Raw genomic sequence first — 19,945 nt, 5'->3', positions numbered from 1 at the left:
TTTATGCAGAGGGAAGGGCAGGGTCTGGGTGACCCAGATTTGGGTGAGGGTGGAGCTAGGAGAATACACATTGTTTCCCCTTTACACCACAGAACTTATCATGTCTGTGATGGGAAGATACCTTTAATGAGGCTCCAGGGACAGCTGAAGCCTGGGGAGTCCCTGGTAATGTAGCTATGCTGCCAGATAGCAAAGGAAATGCTGGGGACATGGAGCCAGAGTGAAGGCAAAAGATCTCCACATAGATGCACCTGATCTGCTTGGGGTCCCTGGTCGGCACCATGATCCATTCCACATGGGACAGACTGACAGCCCAAAGTGGAATGAACAGACAGGAACCCCTTGTCATAAATATTTCCTCCTCTTAGCCCCCTCTTGTTGATTCTACTGCGGGAAGAGGTGTTTAATGGAAGTAACCCCATTGACTTCAAATGTCTTTGGTCAGGGCTTCAATTAGTGCTGTGAATGAGTTGTATTCATAACAAAACAAGATGGGCAATACTTATAAACTGGGTACGTCTGAAACTTATTTTCATTCAAAAAGTGAATGTTATATGACTCTTTAACCCCTTTGACATCATTGTTCAACCAGATGCCATTATGGCATGTTGCCCAGATCCCAGGGAATCTAAAGACAAGCAGCCAAACAAATAAAAAATCATCCAAGGTTAACTGCATAACCCCTGCCTCAATGCAGATATAATATAAAGAGTCACCAGTTAACTGAGGACCAATTACATCAAACCTGCTTAGAGTATTGCTCTGCTATTGCCTAGTTAACACCATAATGCCAAAATTACCAGGTCTAACTTTTTCATCATACAGATAAATACATCCTTGCCCATTCAGAAAATTAACACCAGCATACAGTGTGTGCCATCCATACAGTTTACTCCAGTGTAAACTAATTATGTTTGACACATGCTTACAAAAATTCATTGTTCATTAAATTCAAAATATTAGACATTAGATGACTGGATTCATAATACTTAAATATATTCTACACATGTTCTCATAGACATTCCAGCCTATGTACACCACTAATCAGTGTACATCACTACCAGGCTGGGTGTCAGAAAGACAAATTAAAATGACTCAATAACTAATGGTAGTAAAATTGGAATTCCCTGCCTTTTCCTTGTTATATTTTTATGATTTTAAGACACTCAAGGTGAAAGTGTGTGACTTTCTCTCACAAAAGCAGACTGACTGCTACCTTCTACTTTTTCTTCTCTGTCTACTTCCTTTTTTACTATATCTGCAACATGTCTTCTGAAGGTCAAAACTGAGCAACTTTAATATCCTTTATGACACTATATAGTGTGTATGTGAAATGGTACCGGGTAATATCTATCACTTGTGGTCAACGCATTTACTGAATTAAGACAACATCTTATCTTTTCAAGACAAAGGAAATCTTTATGTTCAAACTGAATAAATTACATATTTGCCCTCTTTCTAAATAATACTGCATGTTATTTTCTGTAGCTCAGATATTTTTCCTCATGCAATATCTATGGGCTGTAAATCTTTAGTCTCAAGACATTCAAACAGAACATGACCTGATAGCCACATTGCTTCTTCTTTGCAATCAAACATAAAAGGAGGATCTCATATATTTCCATAAGCAAAAGGGGCTGCACATCAATTTGTAACTTAATTTCCAGGTATAGCTTACTCATAGGAATAAAAAGCAGGCCTCCAGATTCACAGGGTGTGATTCTGCAGCTGACTTTAATGGAAGAATAATCTGCTTTGGGACTGCTAGATTTGGTCCCAAACACCATATCACTGAACTTAAGAAAAAGATCATGCCAGGAGAGACACAAATTTTACCCACAATTCCACTCTCACAGTCTGTGTGGAATCCTATATTTTATTTGCAAAGAATATTCAAATATGAACCAACAATACAGATGATGACATAGTTTTCTCTTTGTAGTCTTTTATTAACTTGAGATGGCCTGCACTGTCTCAGTAGTGGTACAGTACCTTGTTGGTTAATGAATCTCTTCGCACAGGATGAGCCAACAGAATTGTTTGCACAGCACTCAACGGAAAAGCCTATCACTGTATCCTGTATATCTAAAATGCTGCTGGAATGCCAGGACCCAAAAGTTTTCCTCTCATGTGTGTCACTCCAAATCCCTTCTGTGATTTCTTCTGTACAACTAAAAAGAAATGAGGTCCAGTTATGATTGTTACAACTTGCACAGGGCTTTGCGGAGGCCAAATCATGAGAGGTGGCTGATGTTTGTGCTAGAGAGGAGAGTATTGCTGGGCTTGATTTTCACTATATTATTATACATGATGATATATACATCTACATACATTAGATAGATAGATAGATAGATAGATAGATAGATAGATAGATAGATAGATAGAGTCCAAAGCAGACTGCGAAGAGTTACAAAGTGATCTCACTAAACTGGGTGACTAGGCAACAAAATGGCTGATGAAATTCAATGTTGATCAGTGTAAAGTAATGCACATTGGAAAACATAATCCCAACTATACATACAAAATGATGGGGTCTAAATTAGCTGTTACCACTCAAGAAAGAGATCTTGGAGTCATTGTGGATAGTTCTTTGAAAACATCCACTCAATGTGCAGCGGCAGTCAAAAAAGTGAACAGAATGTTGGGAATCATTAGGAAAGGGAGAGATAAGAAGACAGAAAGTATCATATTGCTGCTCTATAAATCCATGGTACACCCACATCCTGAATACTGGGTGCAGATCTGGTCGTTCCATCTCAAAAAAGATATATTGGAATTGGAAAAGGTACAAAAAGGGCAACAAAAATGATTAGGGGTATGGAACAACTTTCATACGAGGAGAGATTAATAAGACCAGGACTTTTCAGTTTGGAAAAGGACGACTAAGGGGGGATATGATAGAGGTCTATAAATTCATGACTGGTGTGGAGAAAGTAAATAAAGAAGTGTTAATTACTCCTTCTCATAGCACAAGAACGAGGGGCCACCAAATGAAATTAACAGGCAACAGCTTAAAACAAACAAAAGGAAGTATTTCTTCACACAAAGCACAGTTAATCTGTGGAACTCCTTGCCAGAGGATGTTGTGAAGGCCAAGACACTGACCAGGTTCAAAAAAGAACTAGATAAGTTCATGGATGCTAGGTCCATCAAGGGCTATTAGCCAGAATGGGCAGGAATGGCATCCCTAGTATCTGTTTGCCAGAAGGGAATGAGCGAGAGGAGATGGATCACTTGATGATTACCTGATCTGTTCATTCCCTCTGGGGCACCTAGGGTGACCAGACAGCAAATGTGAAAAATTGGGATGGGGGTTGGGGGTAATAGGAGTCTATATAAGAAACAATCCCAAAAAACTGGGACTGTCCCTATACAATCGGGACATCTGGTCATCCTAGGGGCACCTGGCATGGGCCACTGTTGGAAGACAGGATACTGGGCTAGATGGACCATTGGTCTGACCCAGTTCTTATGTTCTTAAGTTCTTATTATTATTGTGGGGGTTGGGAGTAGATGCTGGGTTTTCTTTTTATTTGATTTAATTTTTAATTTTGGTAAAGGCACCTAGAGCCAAGGATAGGTTTTTTTTTTGTATATTATGGTCATATCCTGAGCTGGTGCAAATCAGCATAACTCTGTTGCTTCCAGTGGATCTATGTGCGTTTACATCCGCTGAGGAGCTGGCCCTATGACTCTAAATAAATAAATAAAAAATAAATTCAAGGGATATTATCCAGGTTCTACTTCCAGCCTTCCATCTGGGTTTCACTTTGACTGTTTCTCCATCACTCTGCCCACTAATGCATTTCCACTGGGGCTACTTCAAACCCTCCAGAGTTCTCAGAAGCTTCAAAATAGCTGCCATTTAAAAAGATTAACCTGCCATAAAAATACTTATCTTTCCTCTAACGCATACAGTTTTCTCCTCAAAATTACACTTGATTAAGGCTTAGAATGGAAAACATTCAGTCCCAAATGAGAAGCAAAATTTAAGTCTAATATTTAGAAAGAGGAATTTTATATCAAAGGAAAGAGGAGATTGCCACATTTTAATGGGACACACAACACTTTTTCTAGACCTACATGTTCCCAAGACAATCAGCATTTTATATATGAAAAGCTACTTTAAGAAATATTTTAAATTTACCAGTTATATGTTTTCCTCTCCTTTTGATTTCTGTACAGTTAGACTCATAGAAAGAAGTGGATTTGGATGCAAGGATAGAAAAATTATCATAATATTTAAAAACAACTTTCTAAAATATTTTAAATCTCATACATAACGTTCCATTAATATATTTGATCTGGTACCTTAATTTGAATGTAGGATTATTTTTTGAATGAGCTTTGTAGAATGAGTAACGCAATGTCGACACAGTGCAAGAAACACCCTGTACCTTGAAGTTTTAGGGCCTGATTCAATCTCCATTGCAGTAAATTGAATGACTCATTGACTTCCTTGAGCATTAGATCAGATCCTCAGTGCACTTCCAGGTACTGAAATGGCTAGATAAACCAAAAGAATATCTTGACACTTTGATGTATTCCCTGACAAATCTACTGGTGCTGATACTTTGATTCATTAGGACCACTAAATGCACCAAGGAAAGCTTTTATGGAATCCAGTATTCATACTGGGACACTGTGCAATTAAATTAATGTCTAACTACTGCTCTAGACACAGCTGTGTTTATTTCAATATAAAGAGATTCAGATACACATGCTTATGGGCCTGATGTTGCTTCTATTAAAGTCAAGGAAAAACTCTGATTTAGTCTGATTCATCCCTGTACCAGACTATTATTTTACATGTACCCCAAAGTTCATCTTACAGTATCCTAGTCACCGGCTAGTCTTTATTTAGCCAAAGAAACATCAAAAATAAGAACATAGAAATTTTTTAAAATGGCAGAAAATGTCTTTATTTACTTAGAAGAATCGGGTCCTGGACATTTCCTCCAGGTCCAAGATGGTGCAGGGTAACTATCAGAGTAGCAAGAAATATCTTTTGATGTTGACTGTATTGTTACTTCAGGTTTCCCTGTAACAAACATATCACAAAAAAGTTTAATATAATACTTTAGTCAATAATACAGTTAAGTCTATAGGGTTACACCCAGGGATGCTGGAACAATTTGTATAGTGGGGAGTGCTGAGAGTCACTGAACCAAACTGTAAACCCTGTATATAATGGAAACTACTTCAAGCCAGGGAGTGCAGCAGCACCCCCAGCATCCCTAGTTCCAGCACCTGTGGTTACACCACACCCAAAGTGATCAAAATCTACTTAGGTATTTATAAAGTATTATAATGGAAACAGGGAAGTGAAGTGATTGACCCAAGATCTCACAGTGAATCAGTGGCAGAGCCAAGATTAAAACTCAGAACTTCCTGACTCCCAACCGCAACATAATCATTCCTCCAAACTATGCTACACGTGAAAAGGCAAATTCTGATTGCCTGACTCCCACTGAAGAGCATTTCTTTTGTTGACAGTTAATGTAAAGCAATGACATGATATTACAGGCAAGTCGCATCTTAGGTGCATTTAACATGCGCGAATTCAGCTTTGAGTGGTCGGCAAAAACAGGAGAAAAAAAGAAAAACAACAATATAAAAACTGCATGTGTAGTGCGGGTGATTCCCCCCGCCATTCAACTCAATGAGTGTTTCACTATACATGGTTTTTGCTTTACGCGCTAACCGCAGAACGGAACCCCCGCATAAAATGAGACTTGCCTGTACTAACATGTAGCAAAGCTGAGATTTTTTCAACAAAAAATACTGGATGCAACACATAACACATGATAGTGTAGCACTAACAGGTACTAAATGTTCATGGGTTTGTGATGGTCAGTGCTTGTTGGAAGTATCACAGGGTAAGTCCCTTCTTAATGCAGAGGGGAGCAGGGCAGGGGAGCCCAGACCCTCCTACTCCACTGGGATCTGGCACCCAAGACCACCTTAACGCTACCCTCCTTGGGCCACTTCCTACCCCTGACTCTATTGGCCAAGTTTTGCAGTCTGTAGCAAATAGGTAACGGAAAAATGGTACTAACTGCCGCTCCTGTCTGTCTGGGTGCACCCCTTTTCCAAGAATGGCTTTTGCAGCATCCCTTCTCAGGAGCTCCCTGCTTGTTAGTCCCCTTCTAAGCTGTGTGACTTTCTTTTAAGCTCCATCTCCATCTGGAGCATGCTCTGCAGGTGAGGCTGGGCGGGGTCATCTGGACCCAGAGTTGCTCTTTAACGTCTTTAGTTCTAGGGCAGGGTTATACACCTCATTACAGGGTTCTGGGATGAATTTCCTGAACTCGTGAATGGCATCAAGAAGCCACAAGCAGGGTATGGCAAGTTATACCTAATGAGTGAATCTTCTCATTTCATTCTATCCCATTCTCATGGATTAAGACTATTTTGCCTTTTTGAAGTAATGTAACTGTATTACAGTTGGTGCCTGCCCACTGTAGTTTTCTTAAGAAGTTTTCATTTTCTTGCTCTATTTTTGTCCACGCTGTTGGTGGCACACTAGAGGTAGGAATTCTTTGTAAAAGACTATTTCCTGATCATATTTGATGGCTGAGATGTCTTCGGTATTTTCTGCTAGGTTTTATAGGGCTTGGGGATTTCTAATTAACAATCCAGTCACATAGGACCTGATTCTCCTGTCACATTGGTGTAAATCAGGAGTACTTCTATTGAAATCAGTGGAGATCTATCGGTGCAAAACAGGCATAGGATACAGGTGAACAAGGCCTAGAGAGTGCTCAGCGAGAATGAAACAAGAAACAGTGAGGCTATGTCTACACTGCCCCGCAGATTGGACTACGGGGTGTGAATAGCAATGTATACCAAGGTGCTGCGCCGTAGCACCCGTGTGGATGCTGTGGGTGCAAACTAAAAAGTTCCTAGTTCGCATTACCACTGTCCTCTTTAAACAGGATTACATTAATCAGAACTAGGAACCTTTTAGTTCAAACCTGCAGCATCTATATGGGGGAGTTACCAGGGCAGCACTTTGGCATGTCCTGGTATTCACACCCCTGTAGTCCAAACTGCGAGGTAGTGTTGACATCTCAGAAGCACATGACAGCAGCTGCTACATGATGAGTGTGAAAAAATTCTGACAGGAGCTTACCCCCCTCCTGCTTTTTAAACCTTTCCCATTTTGATGACATCTATCATTGCAGTAATGTTTTCAGGACAGGTATCTAGTTTTCAATATATCACTGGGACTCAAACTACCTGAGGTAGGTCTACACTGCAATCCGAGGCGTGTGTGCAGCTCAAGTAGGCCTACTCACGCTAGCTTTGATCTAGCTAGCCTGGCTAAAAGTAGTAGTGAAGAGCTGGGGTCCCTGCCATGGTGTCTTCATTGCTCTTTTTAGCTGTGCTGGCTAGCACAGGTATGCCTACCTGAGCTGTAATCACACCTCCAATTGCAATGTAGATGCACCCTTACTGTACTCCAAAATCTGCAATATGCAAGTCAAAAAAAATCTCCCAAATAGGTGGTAGAAAGAAAAACAGACTTGTTTATGAGATGCACAAATAAAAACATAGTTAGATGGGAAACGTTAGGAAACAGAAGACATTAGCAAGCAGCCTTACTATTGGTTAAATCTCAAAATTACCACTTACCCAACCTTTTTTTCCTCGTAAAAACAAGTTTGCTTTTTTGTATTGTCTAATGTATCTGACAACTAGTTATAATTCACTCTTACTATCCGAAAAATTCCTGATCTACAAGGTGATAAATTGTTACTTTTTTTCTTTTTTTTTTTTGGTAGGATGAAAGAGGAATGGGAAAGAAACAACCTATTGGGTGAATTCCTGGCCCCACTGAAGTCAATGGCAAAAATTCCACTGATTGATTCCAAAGGGGTCAGGATTTCTCACCCATAGATTTCATCAAACCTGTGCGTTTTTTTACTTACGTTTCACATACAACATCATTGTTTTATTCACATATGTATCATCATTTTCTGCATAGAATACGTACTCCCCTGACTGATACTTATGATCACAGAACCTTGAAGAAATGCTGTTGAGAAAAGAGGGGGAAATGCTTAAGTACATTTACAGATTACATGTAGTCAAGATGCAAATATTTTTAAAAAAATGAAGTCATTAACAAAGAATCCAAAATAAAAATTTTCTGAATAAAGAAATGTAAAACCAGTCTCCAGACATAATTATATTCTCTATGTGCTGTAATGAAAGGAAATGGGAGTGATTCCCAAACCTGTTCATTTGATTGTTTTATTTTTGTCTGGATTGTTGTCAGATTTGAGAGGGAACTTTTGTTGGTTCATCAGTGATAGAAGAGTACTTAAGGGAGATGCTCCTTGCATATAATTACTGGTGCTCTAGGGCAGTGGTTCTCAACCAGGGGCCTGGGGCCCCCTGGGGGGCTGTGAGTAGGTTTTAGGGCCAGTATTAGGCTTGCTGGGGCCCAGGGCAGAAAGCCGAAGTCTCACTGCATGGGGGTGAAGTGTGGGGCCCTGGGGCCCGCCACCTGGGGCTGAAGCAGAAGCCTGAGCAACTTAGCTTTACAGTGCCCCCCGTGGCATGGGGCCCTGGGCAATTGCCCCACTTGCTACCCCTTAACACCAGCCCTGGCTTTTAGATGCAGAAAACCAGTTACTGTGGCACAGGTGGGCCGTGGAGTTTTTATAGCATGTTTGGGGGGGCCACAAAGGTTGAGAACCCCTGATCTAAGGTACAGATGTCCCGATTTAAGGGAATAAGGTTTTTTGGCTAGAAGAATTTCAGTCAGTGAATAGGGGTAAAGAGGGCAGGCATCTGAGGAAAATCTATGTCAGAAGAGAACAGCCAGAATCAGCAGGTACCGTAGATGTACAGGAGAAAGAAACAGTCAGCCCTGAAAAAGAAACCTGGGGCAGGGGGTGGGGTGGGAACTAAGTAGCTTTTATGTATCAGAGGGGTAGCCGTGTTAGTCTGGATCTGTAAAAGCAGCAAAGAGTCCTGTGTCATCTTATAGACTAACAGACGTATTGGAGCATGAGCTTTCATGGGTGAATACCCACTTCGTCGGATGCATGTAGTGGAAATTTCCAGAGGCAGGTATATATATGCAGCAAGAATCAGTATGGAGATAACGAGGCTAGTTCAATCAGGAAGGATGAGGCCCTCTTCTAGCAGTTGAGGTGTGAACAACAAGGGAGGAGAAACTGCTTTTGTAGTTGGCTAGCCAGTCACAGTCTTTGTTTAATCCTGAGCTGATGGTGTCAAATTTGCAGATAAACTGAAGCTCAGCAGTTTCTCTTTGAAGTCTGGTCCTGAAGTTTTTTTGCTGCAGGATGGCTACCTTTAAATCTGCTATTGTGTGTCCAGGGAGATTGAAGTGTTCTACAGGTTTTTGTATATTGCCATTCCTAATATCTGATTTGTGTCCATTTATCCTTTTACATAGGGACTGTCCAGTTTGGCCGATGTACATAGCAGAGTGCCATTGCTGGCATATGATGGCATATATTACATTGGTGGACGTGCAGGTGAACGAACCGGTGATGGTGTGGCAGATCTGGTTAGGTCCTGTGATGGTGTCGCTGGTGTAGATATGTGGGCAGAGTTGGCATCGAGGTTTGTTGCATGGATTGGTTCCTGAGTTAGAGTTACTATGGTGCAGTGTGTAGTTACTGGTGAGAATATGCTTCAGGTTGGCGGGTTGTCTGTGGGCGAGGACTGGCCTGCCACCTAAGGTCTGTGAAAGTGAGGGATCATTGTATCAGAGGGGTAGCCGTGTTAGTCTGGTTCTGTAGAAGCAGCAAAGAATCCTGTGGCACCTTATAGACTAACAGACGTTTTGCAGCATGAGCTTTCGTGGGTGAATACCCACTTCTTCGGATGCAAGATGTACATGAAAGCATTTGCCTTCATGGAATTGATTCACCCATAGTAAGGAAGTGAAAAGCAGCAGTGTGCTAAGCACAGAGATATGGTCTGTTTTATAAAGAGAGAACAGAAAATGGAAAGTCTGAAAGAACCTGTTGTTGCTCTTAGCACTTAGAGGAACTAAAGATGGTGCCAATTTTTTTATAGCATGAAATTAAATGTTAAGGAGCAAAGTTCATAGTACAAATTTATTATAAAATGCAATAAAGAGGAACAACTTGATAAGGATATAACAGAAATCAAAAAAGGAAATAAAATCAATAAAAAGGATATGAAAGGAATAAAGTAGAAGTGATGGGAGATATGATTACTCAACCATAAACCGAAACATGCAAAGCTGAAAAAAACAAATCAAACAGGGTGCTATAGAATGTGATTGCATATTTATTTTTTAATGTATTTACTTTTCTGTCCATTGAACCCATCTGCAAAATGGGTACAATAATAATACTTAACTACCTGCCTTCTTATAGGGGCATTGTGTTGGCTGAAATCTGTACAGTGCTTTGAAAATCTAAAGCACTAAGTATGACTATCTGGGATGCTGTAAATGTAAACTTTTTAAAAACAACATTTAAACAAAACTTATTCTCTGGGTTCTATGCATGGAGCACCTGGGCAGCTATGTCCTGTAACTGATGCAGCTTGACTAGGACTCGGTTACAAGAATTTTGCCTGAAGTGACTGTGGTGTGAACAAGCAAAGCCAGGCTTGCAATAGACAGAAAAGGGTGGGCTTTTCACAGAACTTGGTGGTCACCACTCTGGAGTATGATAGTAACATGCATTTCCATGCTGAAAAAGCAATCTAGAGTGACTTCTATATTCCTGAGATCAAGTGGTGACCCCACCCTCCTGTATATCACAATTACCTAAACCATCTCAGAGTTCCTCAAAAATACTATTTTTGGCCCATCAGCATCACTTTACTCTTATCTGGGTTGAATCAACTGTCTGTCCTCCAAACACAACGGTCTGCCAGACAATCAGACAGCTAGGAGACAGTCTGCAATAGTTGGAAAGTAAATAAGCTGAGTATTATCAGCGTGTAAGTGGTATCTCTTGGACAAGGATGAGTAAATACTCATGACTACCTTCAGCGAGCTCATCTCCAGAAATGATCTTATCCACTGAAGAACAGATCAGCCTACTCACACCAGGGACTGCAGATTAGTCACCAAGACCCAGTAATCAACTCTACCAAAGTCTGCTGACAAAACTAATGTTATCAACAAAGACAGATCTCTTGCCTCCATTGCCAAGAGAAGATCATTTACCAGGCTGATCTGTGTTGTCTCTGTACTATGTGAAGGTCTGACTCCAAATAACCAATCTGATTCAGATGAATAGCCAAGTCTGTTACAAAATAGGACCAATAAAAGCAGCAAAGAGTCCTGTGGCACCTTATAGACCAGGGGTAGGCAACCTATGGCACGCGAGCTGATTTTCAGTGGCACTCACACTGCCTGGGTCCTGGCCACCGGTCCGGGGGGGCTCTGCGTTTTAATTTAATTTTAAACGAAGCTTCTTGAACATTTTAAAAACCTTATTTACTTTACATACAACAATAGTTTAGTTTTATATTATAGACTTATAGAAAGAGACCTTCTAAAAAGGTTAAAATGTATTACTGGCACGCGAAACCTTAAATCAGAGTGAATAAATGAAGACTCGGCACATCACTTTTGAAAGGTTGCCGACCCCTGTTATAGACTAACAGATGTATTGGAGCATGAGCTTTCGTGGGTGAATACTCACTTCGTCGGATGCATAGGACCAAAAAGGCTTAAGACTAAAGTGAAGTGTAACAAAACGATAAAGAAAGCAAAGCTAAAAAGTGAAAGCAAGATTGCAACAGAATTTTAAGCAAAGAATTAAATGTTTTAAGATTATGAGGAACAAGACATCAGCACAGGAGCATTATGTCCTCAGACCTGGCGCAGGCCAGGCATAGACAAGACTAGTTAACATTGCTAAAACGTTAACTTTTTGCCTGACTTTTCACAAAGTTAGAGGTTAGAATGCTGTATGACTTTAGTTTGCAAAGTTGAAAAGAAACTCAGAAGGAATTAAATAATGATATCAAGAAATTAGGCTGGAGAATAGATACATCGTTAGGACTAGACAGAATCCATGCCAGAGCTTTATTATAGGAAGTAGCAGAAAAAATAGTTAACATTTTTTTCAGAACTTCTTTTGTAACATGGGAAAAATCTGTGAATTGGACAGCTAGTAAAATTTCTGTAATGTAGACAAGGCCTAAGGGATCTACTAAAGGTCTAGGAAACTACGTGCCAATAAGCTTGGCTTTAGCAGCCTGAAAGATACTGGAAACATGAGCTAAGAATGGAATAAGACTAAGAAAACACCTAGAAGGTTATAATTCAGAGATGGATGATCAGAATGGGTTCATAAAAGGAGAATTATGTCTAAGATCAAGAAACTGAGTTTTCTGAGGATATAACAAAATAATTGAAAGAGGTATGTTATGTGCATAATTTAGGAAAGTATTTGTTATAACACACAAGACTAATCAAATGTATAACACGAGATATTTACATGAGTTGCTCTGGAAGACTCGAATAACATTACAGAACACTTTGGTAACACTGCTTCACCATTATATCGATCTATTTATATTTAAAAATAACATTTAACTTAAAAACGAAAACCATACTCTACATGTTAAAAGAAAAAAATGAACAAATACTTCCATTTTTTAAAAGACAAAAAATAAAATAAGTATTTGTACAAATTATAACAGACAAATATTCAGAATAGTTAAGTACCTGTATCCATCTGCATTGTATCTTTGCTCACAAGGAAATGATTTTTGGGAAAAAATCCATATACATCTAATTGGTGGGTATGCTTTAAGTTTAATTTCAAAACAAAACTTTTCCAACAGATCAATCTCAAAATCTTCTCTTGAGTCAGTTACATTTATAAATCCCTTTTCTGTAAACAAAATATTAAAATTCTGTTATAAAAGCTGCCATTTAATTAAGGAATTTGAAAATGTGCACATTTTTATTCTCATTTATTATTGCAAGTTATAAGTGCATTGGTCATAAAATCACTAGTGACCATTCTGTTTATCTACAAAAAGATCAGGTACAATACTGGGTGATAACATGCAGGTTTTGTCCTGATGTTCCATTCCAGTCTATGTGTAAATGCTCTGTCTTTGAATGAACCAATCTGATTGGCTTGGTTAATAAAAGACTCAAAGATCTTTAAAAATACAGGAACTCACCCATCTTTCTGCCCCGCAAGTCATTTTGAATTGACTACAGTGATCATCCTCTGTAAATTTATTTCACTCAATTGTAAATACTTATTCCAAATGTTAATAACTTAAGATTTATAAAATATAAAGAAATACATCACTGCCAGTGTAAGCATCTCTCAATGGCTGCTGTCATTTCTTACCTTATTAACTTTGAAAAGACAAAACAAAATATATATCTACTTCTTTGTTTGTTCATTTTATATATATAATGAAAAATAGAAAAGTAACCTTAAAATGTATTAAAACGATCAATTTAAAAAAAATCTACATCTCACAGGGCCTGCTCCAAAGTTCACAGAAACCAATGGAAGCCTTTCCAGTGGCTTAGGATCAGGTCCATAAAGAAAGAAAAAAAATCCCAAAACACGAGAATTGTAGTAAATAGTGCTGGTTTGGGCTTTTCTTTTTAAATGGTTTTCTTCTGGCCAAATCCACATGCTCTGTAAAGCACAGTTTTCTCTACCATTTAGCAAATAATATGGTGGAAATTCCCACATAAACCATAAAAATGGACAATGCTTTAAAACAAGAAATGCTTCCTTTTGTGTGAATTCTCCAATTTTTGTGAGCTATAAACGTCTTGGGCTTGGGCTGTACAAATGGGACCAAGGGGAGTATTTTTCATCTTTCCAGATGGAAAGTCATTTGAAGTTATGCTGTGAGCACCAATCAAATAGATTGGGTCTAACAGCTAATTCCATACTGCCCACAAGTACCTTGAAATAAAGTGACACCATTTCTCTACAAAACAGCTTAAACAAAACAGTTTTTCCTCTTACAGCTGAAAGAAAGGAGTGCAGGAGTGAGTGAGCTGATCTTCACAGCCGTTCCTTTTTCTGTTTACATGTGGCAGTTTTTGGATTTCTATTCAAAATGTATTAAGAGTAATTATTTAGGGGCCATGGGAGTCAAGTTGAAACTCCTAAGTCTGAATATGATCTTTTTTTGTTTCTGTAATTATTTTTACCTTTGAACCTGGTATTCTGCAGCTTAAACCATTTATTTTAAAATAGCTCATCTCTCCTGGAACAAAGACTGGATAATGCACAGAATTCTTTATCCAATGCTGATAAAACAAAATGTCAGGTAACATCCAGAAACTGGATGTGAGAATAACAGATATGAAAAACTCTGCAGCTGTGGTTAATGGCCTGGTTTCTGCTGTGTTTAAAAACCTCTCTGCCACACTTGAGAATCTGAGAATAAAGCTAAAATTAAAAAGGTGAGATTAGCGGGTGTACTTGAAAAGGAGCAGAGAGAGCGCGAGCAATTTATGCTTTTTGGCTGAAGTATTTTCTTCCTACAATAATACTGTGCATATCTACTTTGAGACTACCAGGAAGGAAATCTATCCACCTCATTCATCTACAAATTGAATTAGTCAGGGTTGAGATGCTCCAGCGTGAAGAATGGGAACATTACATTTAAAAAAGCTCCATAGTTAAAATTTGGGATCCAAGGATGCAGTCTTTCTAGGCCATCCCCCAGCCTTGAAGAAGACGTAGAGGGACTTGTCTCAACTATAAGCAGCAGCTTCAGAGGCTGGGTTTGAATTTCTGCTTCCTTTACTCAGAAACTTTGAGTACAACAGCGTGGCCAGTCTATTGTATTTAGTTACCATGAGATAGGAAAATGTTCTGCCCAGTAAAAGACTGAAGCTGACTGAATGTGAGCATTTCAGAAATTGAGAACTCCCATTTGAATGACTCCTTATTTCTCAGGATCATAGGCTTATTTCATTTGTTATAGTATCTCCCTTTTGGGGGCAAGGATTGCTGATGATGGCATTTGGGATTAATTGCTAACTTTTGAAATTACTAATTTTGAAATGATTATGGTTTTTGCATTGGCCTGAAGGCATACAAGCCTCTTTGGAAGCCATACAAACTGAATGGGCTGATGTTGTTGAGCCTTTGCTTTGCCTTGGATTTTCTTTTCTTCCTTTTTTTTTTTTATTTAATTGTCAAATTCTATGTGCACAGTACTAGGAGTTAAAGATATTCACCTATAACACCTGAAGGTGGGAGTTAACTAGGCCAAGCAATAACCTAGCAGCTAGAGCTGGGCAAATGATGGATTTTTTTTTGGATTCACTAGCAATTTCAGAAAATAAGAAATAAAATAAATTTCAAATTGAACCATGAATACAATTTTTCAATAGTTTTGGCAAATTGAAATGTAAAAAAAAATGGTTTTAGGTCAAGCATAACATTTTTCCTCCCCAAACCAAAATGTTTTGTTTCAATTTTAAGCATTATTTTTACATTTTAATTTTTTAAAATAAAATTAAAGAAAATTTCAAAACAAGTCATTTTCAATAGGAAAATACACACATTTCATTTTAAAAACCTCAAACTGAAACATTTCAGGTTTTCCTGAATTTGATTTATTTATTTTAGTTTTATTTTCCAGGCTTGAAAGAAATTGGCAGAATCAATAGGAACCCACAAAATGTTTCAGTGTTGCCAAATCTGCATTTTTCTGCTGAAAAATGTTTAGGTAAAAAAAATACCATCCAGTTTTACTAGCAGCATCTAGCTACTACTGTAGGGTTTTCCATGGTGTCCATTACTGAAGTATCTAAGGGTATTTCTACACTGCAACGAAAAACCTGCAGCAGTGAGTCTTAGAGCTCAATTGACTTGGGCTTGTGGGGCTCAGGCTACGGGGCTAAAAATTGCCATGTAGACATTCCCGCTCAGGTCGGATCCCATGCTCCAAGGCTTCCCCCCTTGCCAGGTTTCAGAGTGTGGGCTCCAGCCTCAATGGAAATGTTGACACTGCTAGTTTTAGCCCTGCAGCCCAAGCTCTGCAAGCCCAAGTCAATTGAGCAGGGCTCTGAAACCTATCAGCGCTGAAGGTTTTTCTTTGCAGTGGAGACAGCCCTAAGCCCCCTAGTGCATCACTTTGGCCAGTCATAGCATGGCTAGGTAGTCATAATCACATTGTAGTTAATTTAATAAGAAGAAAATTTGGATTTTACCTGAAAGTTAGTATTTGTTTTCTGTGACATAACTGGGACATGTTTATTAATCTATAAAGAGGGTTCAATTCTTTTCCAGATTTACTCTTTCACAAATCATTTTACCCATAATTTTTATTCTGTAGTCACTCCCTTTGAGCAGGGCTCTATGAGGGAAAGCCGTCAACCTCATGCCTTTGTTAATGGGTTGATGGGTTCACCACTGTATGCCTGGAACAACTGGATTTCATTCCTGTGCATGTAGGTTATACTTGATACGGATTCGAGTAAACTAAGTTATGTATTAGAGCAACTAGTATGTAAAATAAATGATAACTGGATAGTCCTCTGGGGCAGGACGTAAGGTGATACGAGGGCCCCTGAGCCGGCTCTTTGCATCATGAGTAGCAGTGCAGGAGGGAGAGCAGGGTCCACATACATGATATGTCCCTCCCTTGCATGAGGGAGTAAAAAGGGACAGGCAGTGGGTGGTAAAGACCCAGCTCACTTTACTCCCTCTCCAAAGCAATAGGGACTCACTCTCTCTGGATCACAGTCTCACCCTGGGCTTCTCCAGAGTGAGCACAACAATGCACTGCTCCCTACTGTGGGCTCATGGGAAAGCCACCATTCAGCCCAATAAAATGACCTGATGTTGGTAGAGCATCACTTAAAAGCACTTTATAATGTTTACGGACTACGGGCAAAATGTATGTTATGTATATGTTATGTATATTTGCTAGCACAAATTATTAAATATTAAGATACATATTTAACAAGAAAAACAGGAATAAAATATTGCATAAATACAATGTGACCAAGTTACTGTTGATTTAGAAACCTTAACTTTTGCATATTCTGACTTTTTTAATTTTAACTGGACAAGCTGAATTTTAATTTAAAATTGATCTCCTGTATTTGTTAGAAGGTCAACAGGATAATTCTAAAGGATGGTTGGTGAAACCTGCTCAGAAATTTTTAATTATAGGAAACTTTGGGTATCTGGAAACCCTCTGGATAGGTCCAATATTTTACATCCCCAGCCTCCCTTTGAAATGGTTGCAGTTGCCATCTTGAATTATTTTGTTTCTGGAAATAATACTGAAAGGATGACTACAGTGTATAGGCTAGACTTCAAATTAATGTTATGGTGGTGTGTGGCGGGGTGGTCACCCCACTCCTGCCCTGAGGGGGTTAAAGCAGCCCTAGAGAGGGCTGGGGCAGAGAAATGCTAGGCTGATTGGGGGAAGCAGCCACAGGTACGACCACGCCCCAATAAGGCCACAGCTGGCCCTATAAGAGGGCTGAGGGCCAGAGACAGACACACACTCTCTCAGCTCTCTAGAGAGAGAAGGACCTGGCTGCCTGGGAAGCTGAGGAGGGTACCTAGGGTGTAGCAGTGCTGGGGAAGGGCAGAGGGAGCTGGGGAGCTCCAGCCTAGCAAAGCCCCAGGCTGCAGGCTGAGTTAAGGGCCGAGGGGCAGCCCAGGAATAGGCAGCTGGTCCAACTCCCCTTGCCGATGATGAGTGGTTTACAGACTGCCATCTGCCCCAGTGAGTGGGGGCTAAATGGAGACTGGCAGTAGCCACTGAGGCAAGGTGGGGATAGAGAGTTGGGGGTTCCCCTGGGAGGGGAGACCCAGAGCGAGGGGGTACTGTGGTGGGCAGAACCCCTCGGCAAAGGGCATCGGGGTCTGGGAGTGACACGGGGCCAGTGGCAGGTGAGACACTCGGCCTGTAGAGGGCACTCCGGGCTGGAAGAGCTAATTCCCGAGATGACCAGCAGGAAGTGCCGCGCCAGTGAGTCATCACCCTGCCACATGGTGTCACTCCCAGAACTACTGTCTTTGAGAAGTAATGCAAATAACCTGGGAGCAGGTGTGATTGTGGGGCACCTGCAGGGATATGGATAATCCAGTTCTGGCTTATCTCCAATTTCAACTTCAAGTAGAAACAGGATTTTTTTGTAATTGTAAGCATAGTGTATACACATGCAAGCAAACAGCTGAATGACTAAAAGAAAAATATGGCACAAAGTTAACAACATGAATCTGAATTACCTAAGACTGTAACCAAAGTTGTTTTATTTGGATGTTCTGTGGAAGAACAGGTGTAATGCCCATTATCACTTCTTCCCATTGATGAGGCAAATACATAGAGAATCCGTACCATAGAGGAGTCTTGTTGATAGTCTGTTTCTTCAAACCAGCGCTCCTAGTTTTTAATAAAGGTTTATATTTAATATTGTGTGGTACTGTCCATTATTACTTATGTGAAAAGAATCCTGTTTTATTACCTGTTGTAATTCTCTGTTTTCAAAATGCCATTTCAATCTGAATTTATAGTTTTCATAAAAAGCTCTACATCTTATCAGTAATGGCTCCCCAACTTTAAGAAGGAGTTCTGGTAAAGATCCTCCAAGTTTTTCATTTAGATCTGCGAAATGAAAACACACCAGGGAAACAACAAATGAAATTATATTTTACTATGGGGAAAATTATTTATTTAAACTTTTCCTTCCCTCCCACACCCCATTTTCACATTTGTAAGCATCCATAGTTTTGCATCTATTATTGTATTTGTAATAATAACAGACTATTTTTCCAGATTTATAACTAACATTAAAATTAATTATAATAGTCTAACATTCAAATAAATAAAACCAAATTCTGTCCTGACTTTCAAATCCAGCAATAACCATGTATTCACACAGCGTGCAATTCAGCATAGAATAAAGCTAATCAAAGTTTATTAAAAAAACCTGAATATCAGTATTACAAAAAAAATTTAAAGTATTTTATTATTGAAAAAATAGCAGTTACTTATGAAATGTAAAATAACACAACAATTTGTTTTTAAATGTACTATGAATAGGGCCCTACCAAATTCATGGCCATGAAAAACACGTCATGGACCGTGAAATCTTGACTCTCCCCATGAAATCTGGTTTTTTGTGTGCTTTTACCTATACTATACAGATGTCACAGGGGAGACCAGCATTTCTCAAATTGGGGGTCCTGACCCAAAAGGGAATTGCAAGGGGTTTGCAAAATTATTTTAGGGGCATGGGTAGCGGATGGAGCCCCCCTTCAGGGAGGCTAGCCCCCAGCTCCACCCCTTCTGTCCATGCCCCCCTGGCCGGAGCCCCAAGCCCCCCATCCCCTGCAGCTAGAGCCACAAGACCCCCTGTCCCCTCCCATGACTGGAGCTACATGCCCCACCCCAACCTGCCTGGGGTGAGAGCTCCGAGCTTCCCCCCGCCCGATGAGGCCCAAGTCGTCCCCTCTCCTCCACTTGCCTGGAGGAGCCCCGGGCCAGCTGCGGCAGCACCTCCCCTCTCCTCCCCAGACCCCAAGCCACCCGAAAAAAAATGCAGCATCTCTTTCTGAAGAAGAACCTGTGCTTTCATTATGCCCTATGCAGGGAATGAGGAGGCGGTATCTGCTACTTAGCTTCCTGACTTTATCAGTAATCTCTCTGGAGTCCAGGGAGATTACTGATGAAACCAGGAAGCTGAATAGCACATACCACCTTCTCAGCTGCCCCGGAACCTGCATGGGGCATAATAAAGCAAAAACTTCACCTGCCAAACCTGCAATCAGGTGTCTGGTGGCAGCGTGCCCTGGCCTATTATACCCGCCGCCCATGTTTAAGGGGGTCGTGGTATTGCCACCCTTACTTCTGTGCTCCCTTCAGAGCTGGGCGGCCAGACAGCAATGGCTGTTGGCCAGGTGCCCAGCTCTGAGCACCTGGCCTCTCCAGCAGCAGTGCAGAAGTA

The 19,945-nt window shown here is 40.2% G+C and overlaps 1 protein-coding gene across 1 annotated transcript in view; it reads right to left on the bottom strand.

The window, feature by feature from the left end:
* FLT3 (fms related receptor tyrosine kinase 3) overlaps positions 1-19,945 on the bottom strand; it is a 71,805-nt gene that overhangs the window by 18,668 nt on the left and 33,192 nt on the right. The window contains exons 7-12 of the mRNA XM_045016905.1: positions 18,464-18,603; positions 18,228-18,381; positions 12,704-12,872; positions 7,935-8,041; positions 4,930-5,041; positions 1,993-2,171 (exon numbers count right to left, since the gene is read on the bottom strand). Coding sequence (XP_044872840.1) covers positions 1,993-2,171; positions 4,930-5,041; positions 7,935-8,041; positions 12,704-12,872; positions 18,228-18,381; positions 18,464-18,603 — 861 coding nt within the window. The remainder of the gene's footprint in view (positions 1-1,992; positions 2,172-4,929; positions 5,042-7,934; positions 8,042-12,703; positions 12,873-18,227; positions 18,382-18,463; positions 18,604-19,945) is intronic.

The sequence above is a fragment of the Mauremys mutica genome, chromosome 1, assembly GCF_020497125.1.
Source record: "Mauremys mutica isolate MM-2020 ecotype Southern chromosome 1, ASM2049712v1, whole genome shotgun sequence".
Classification (NCBI taxonomy): domain Eukaryota; kingdom Metazoa; phylum Chordata; order Testudines; family Geoemydidae; genus Mauremys; species Mauremys mutica.
Note: the sequence above shows the minus strand (reverse complement) of the source record. Positions and strands in the feature narration are given on the sequence as shown.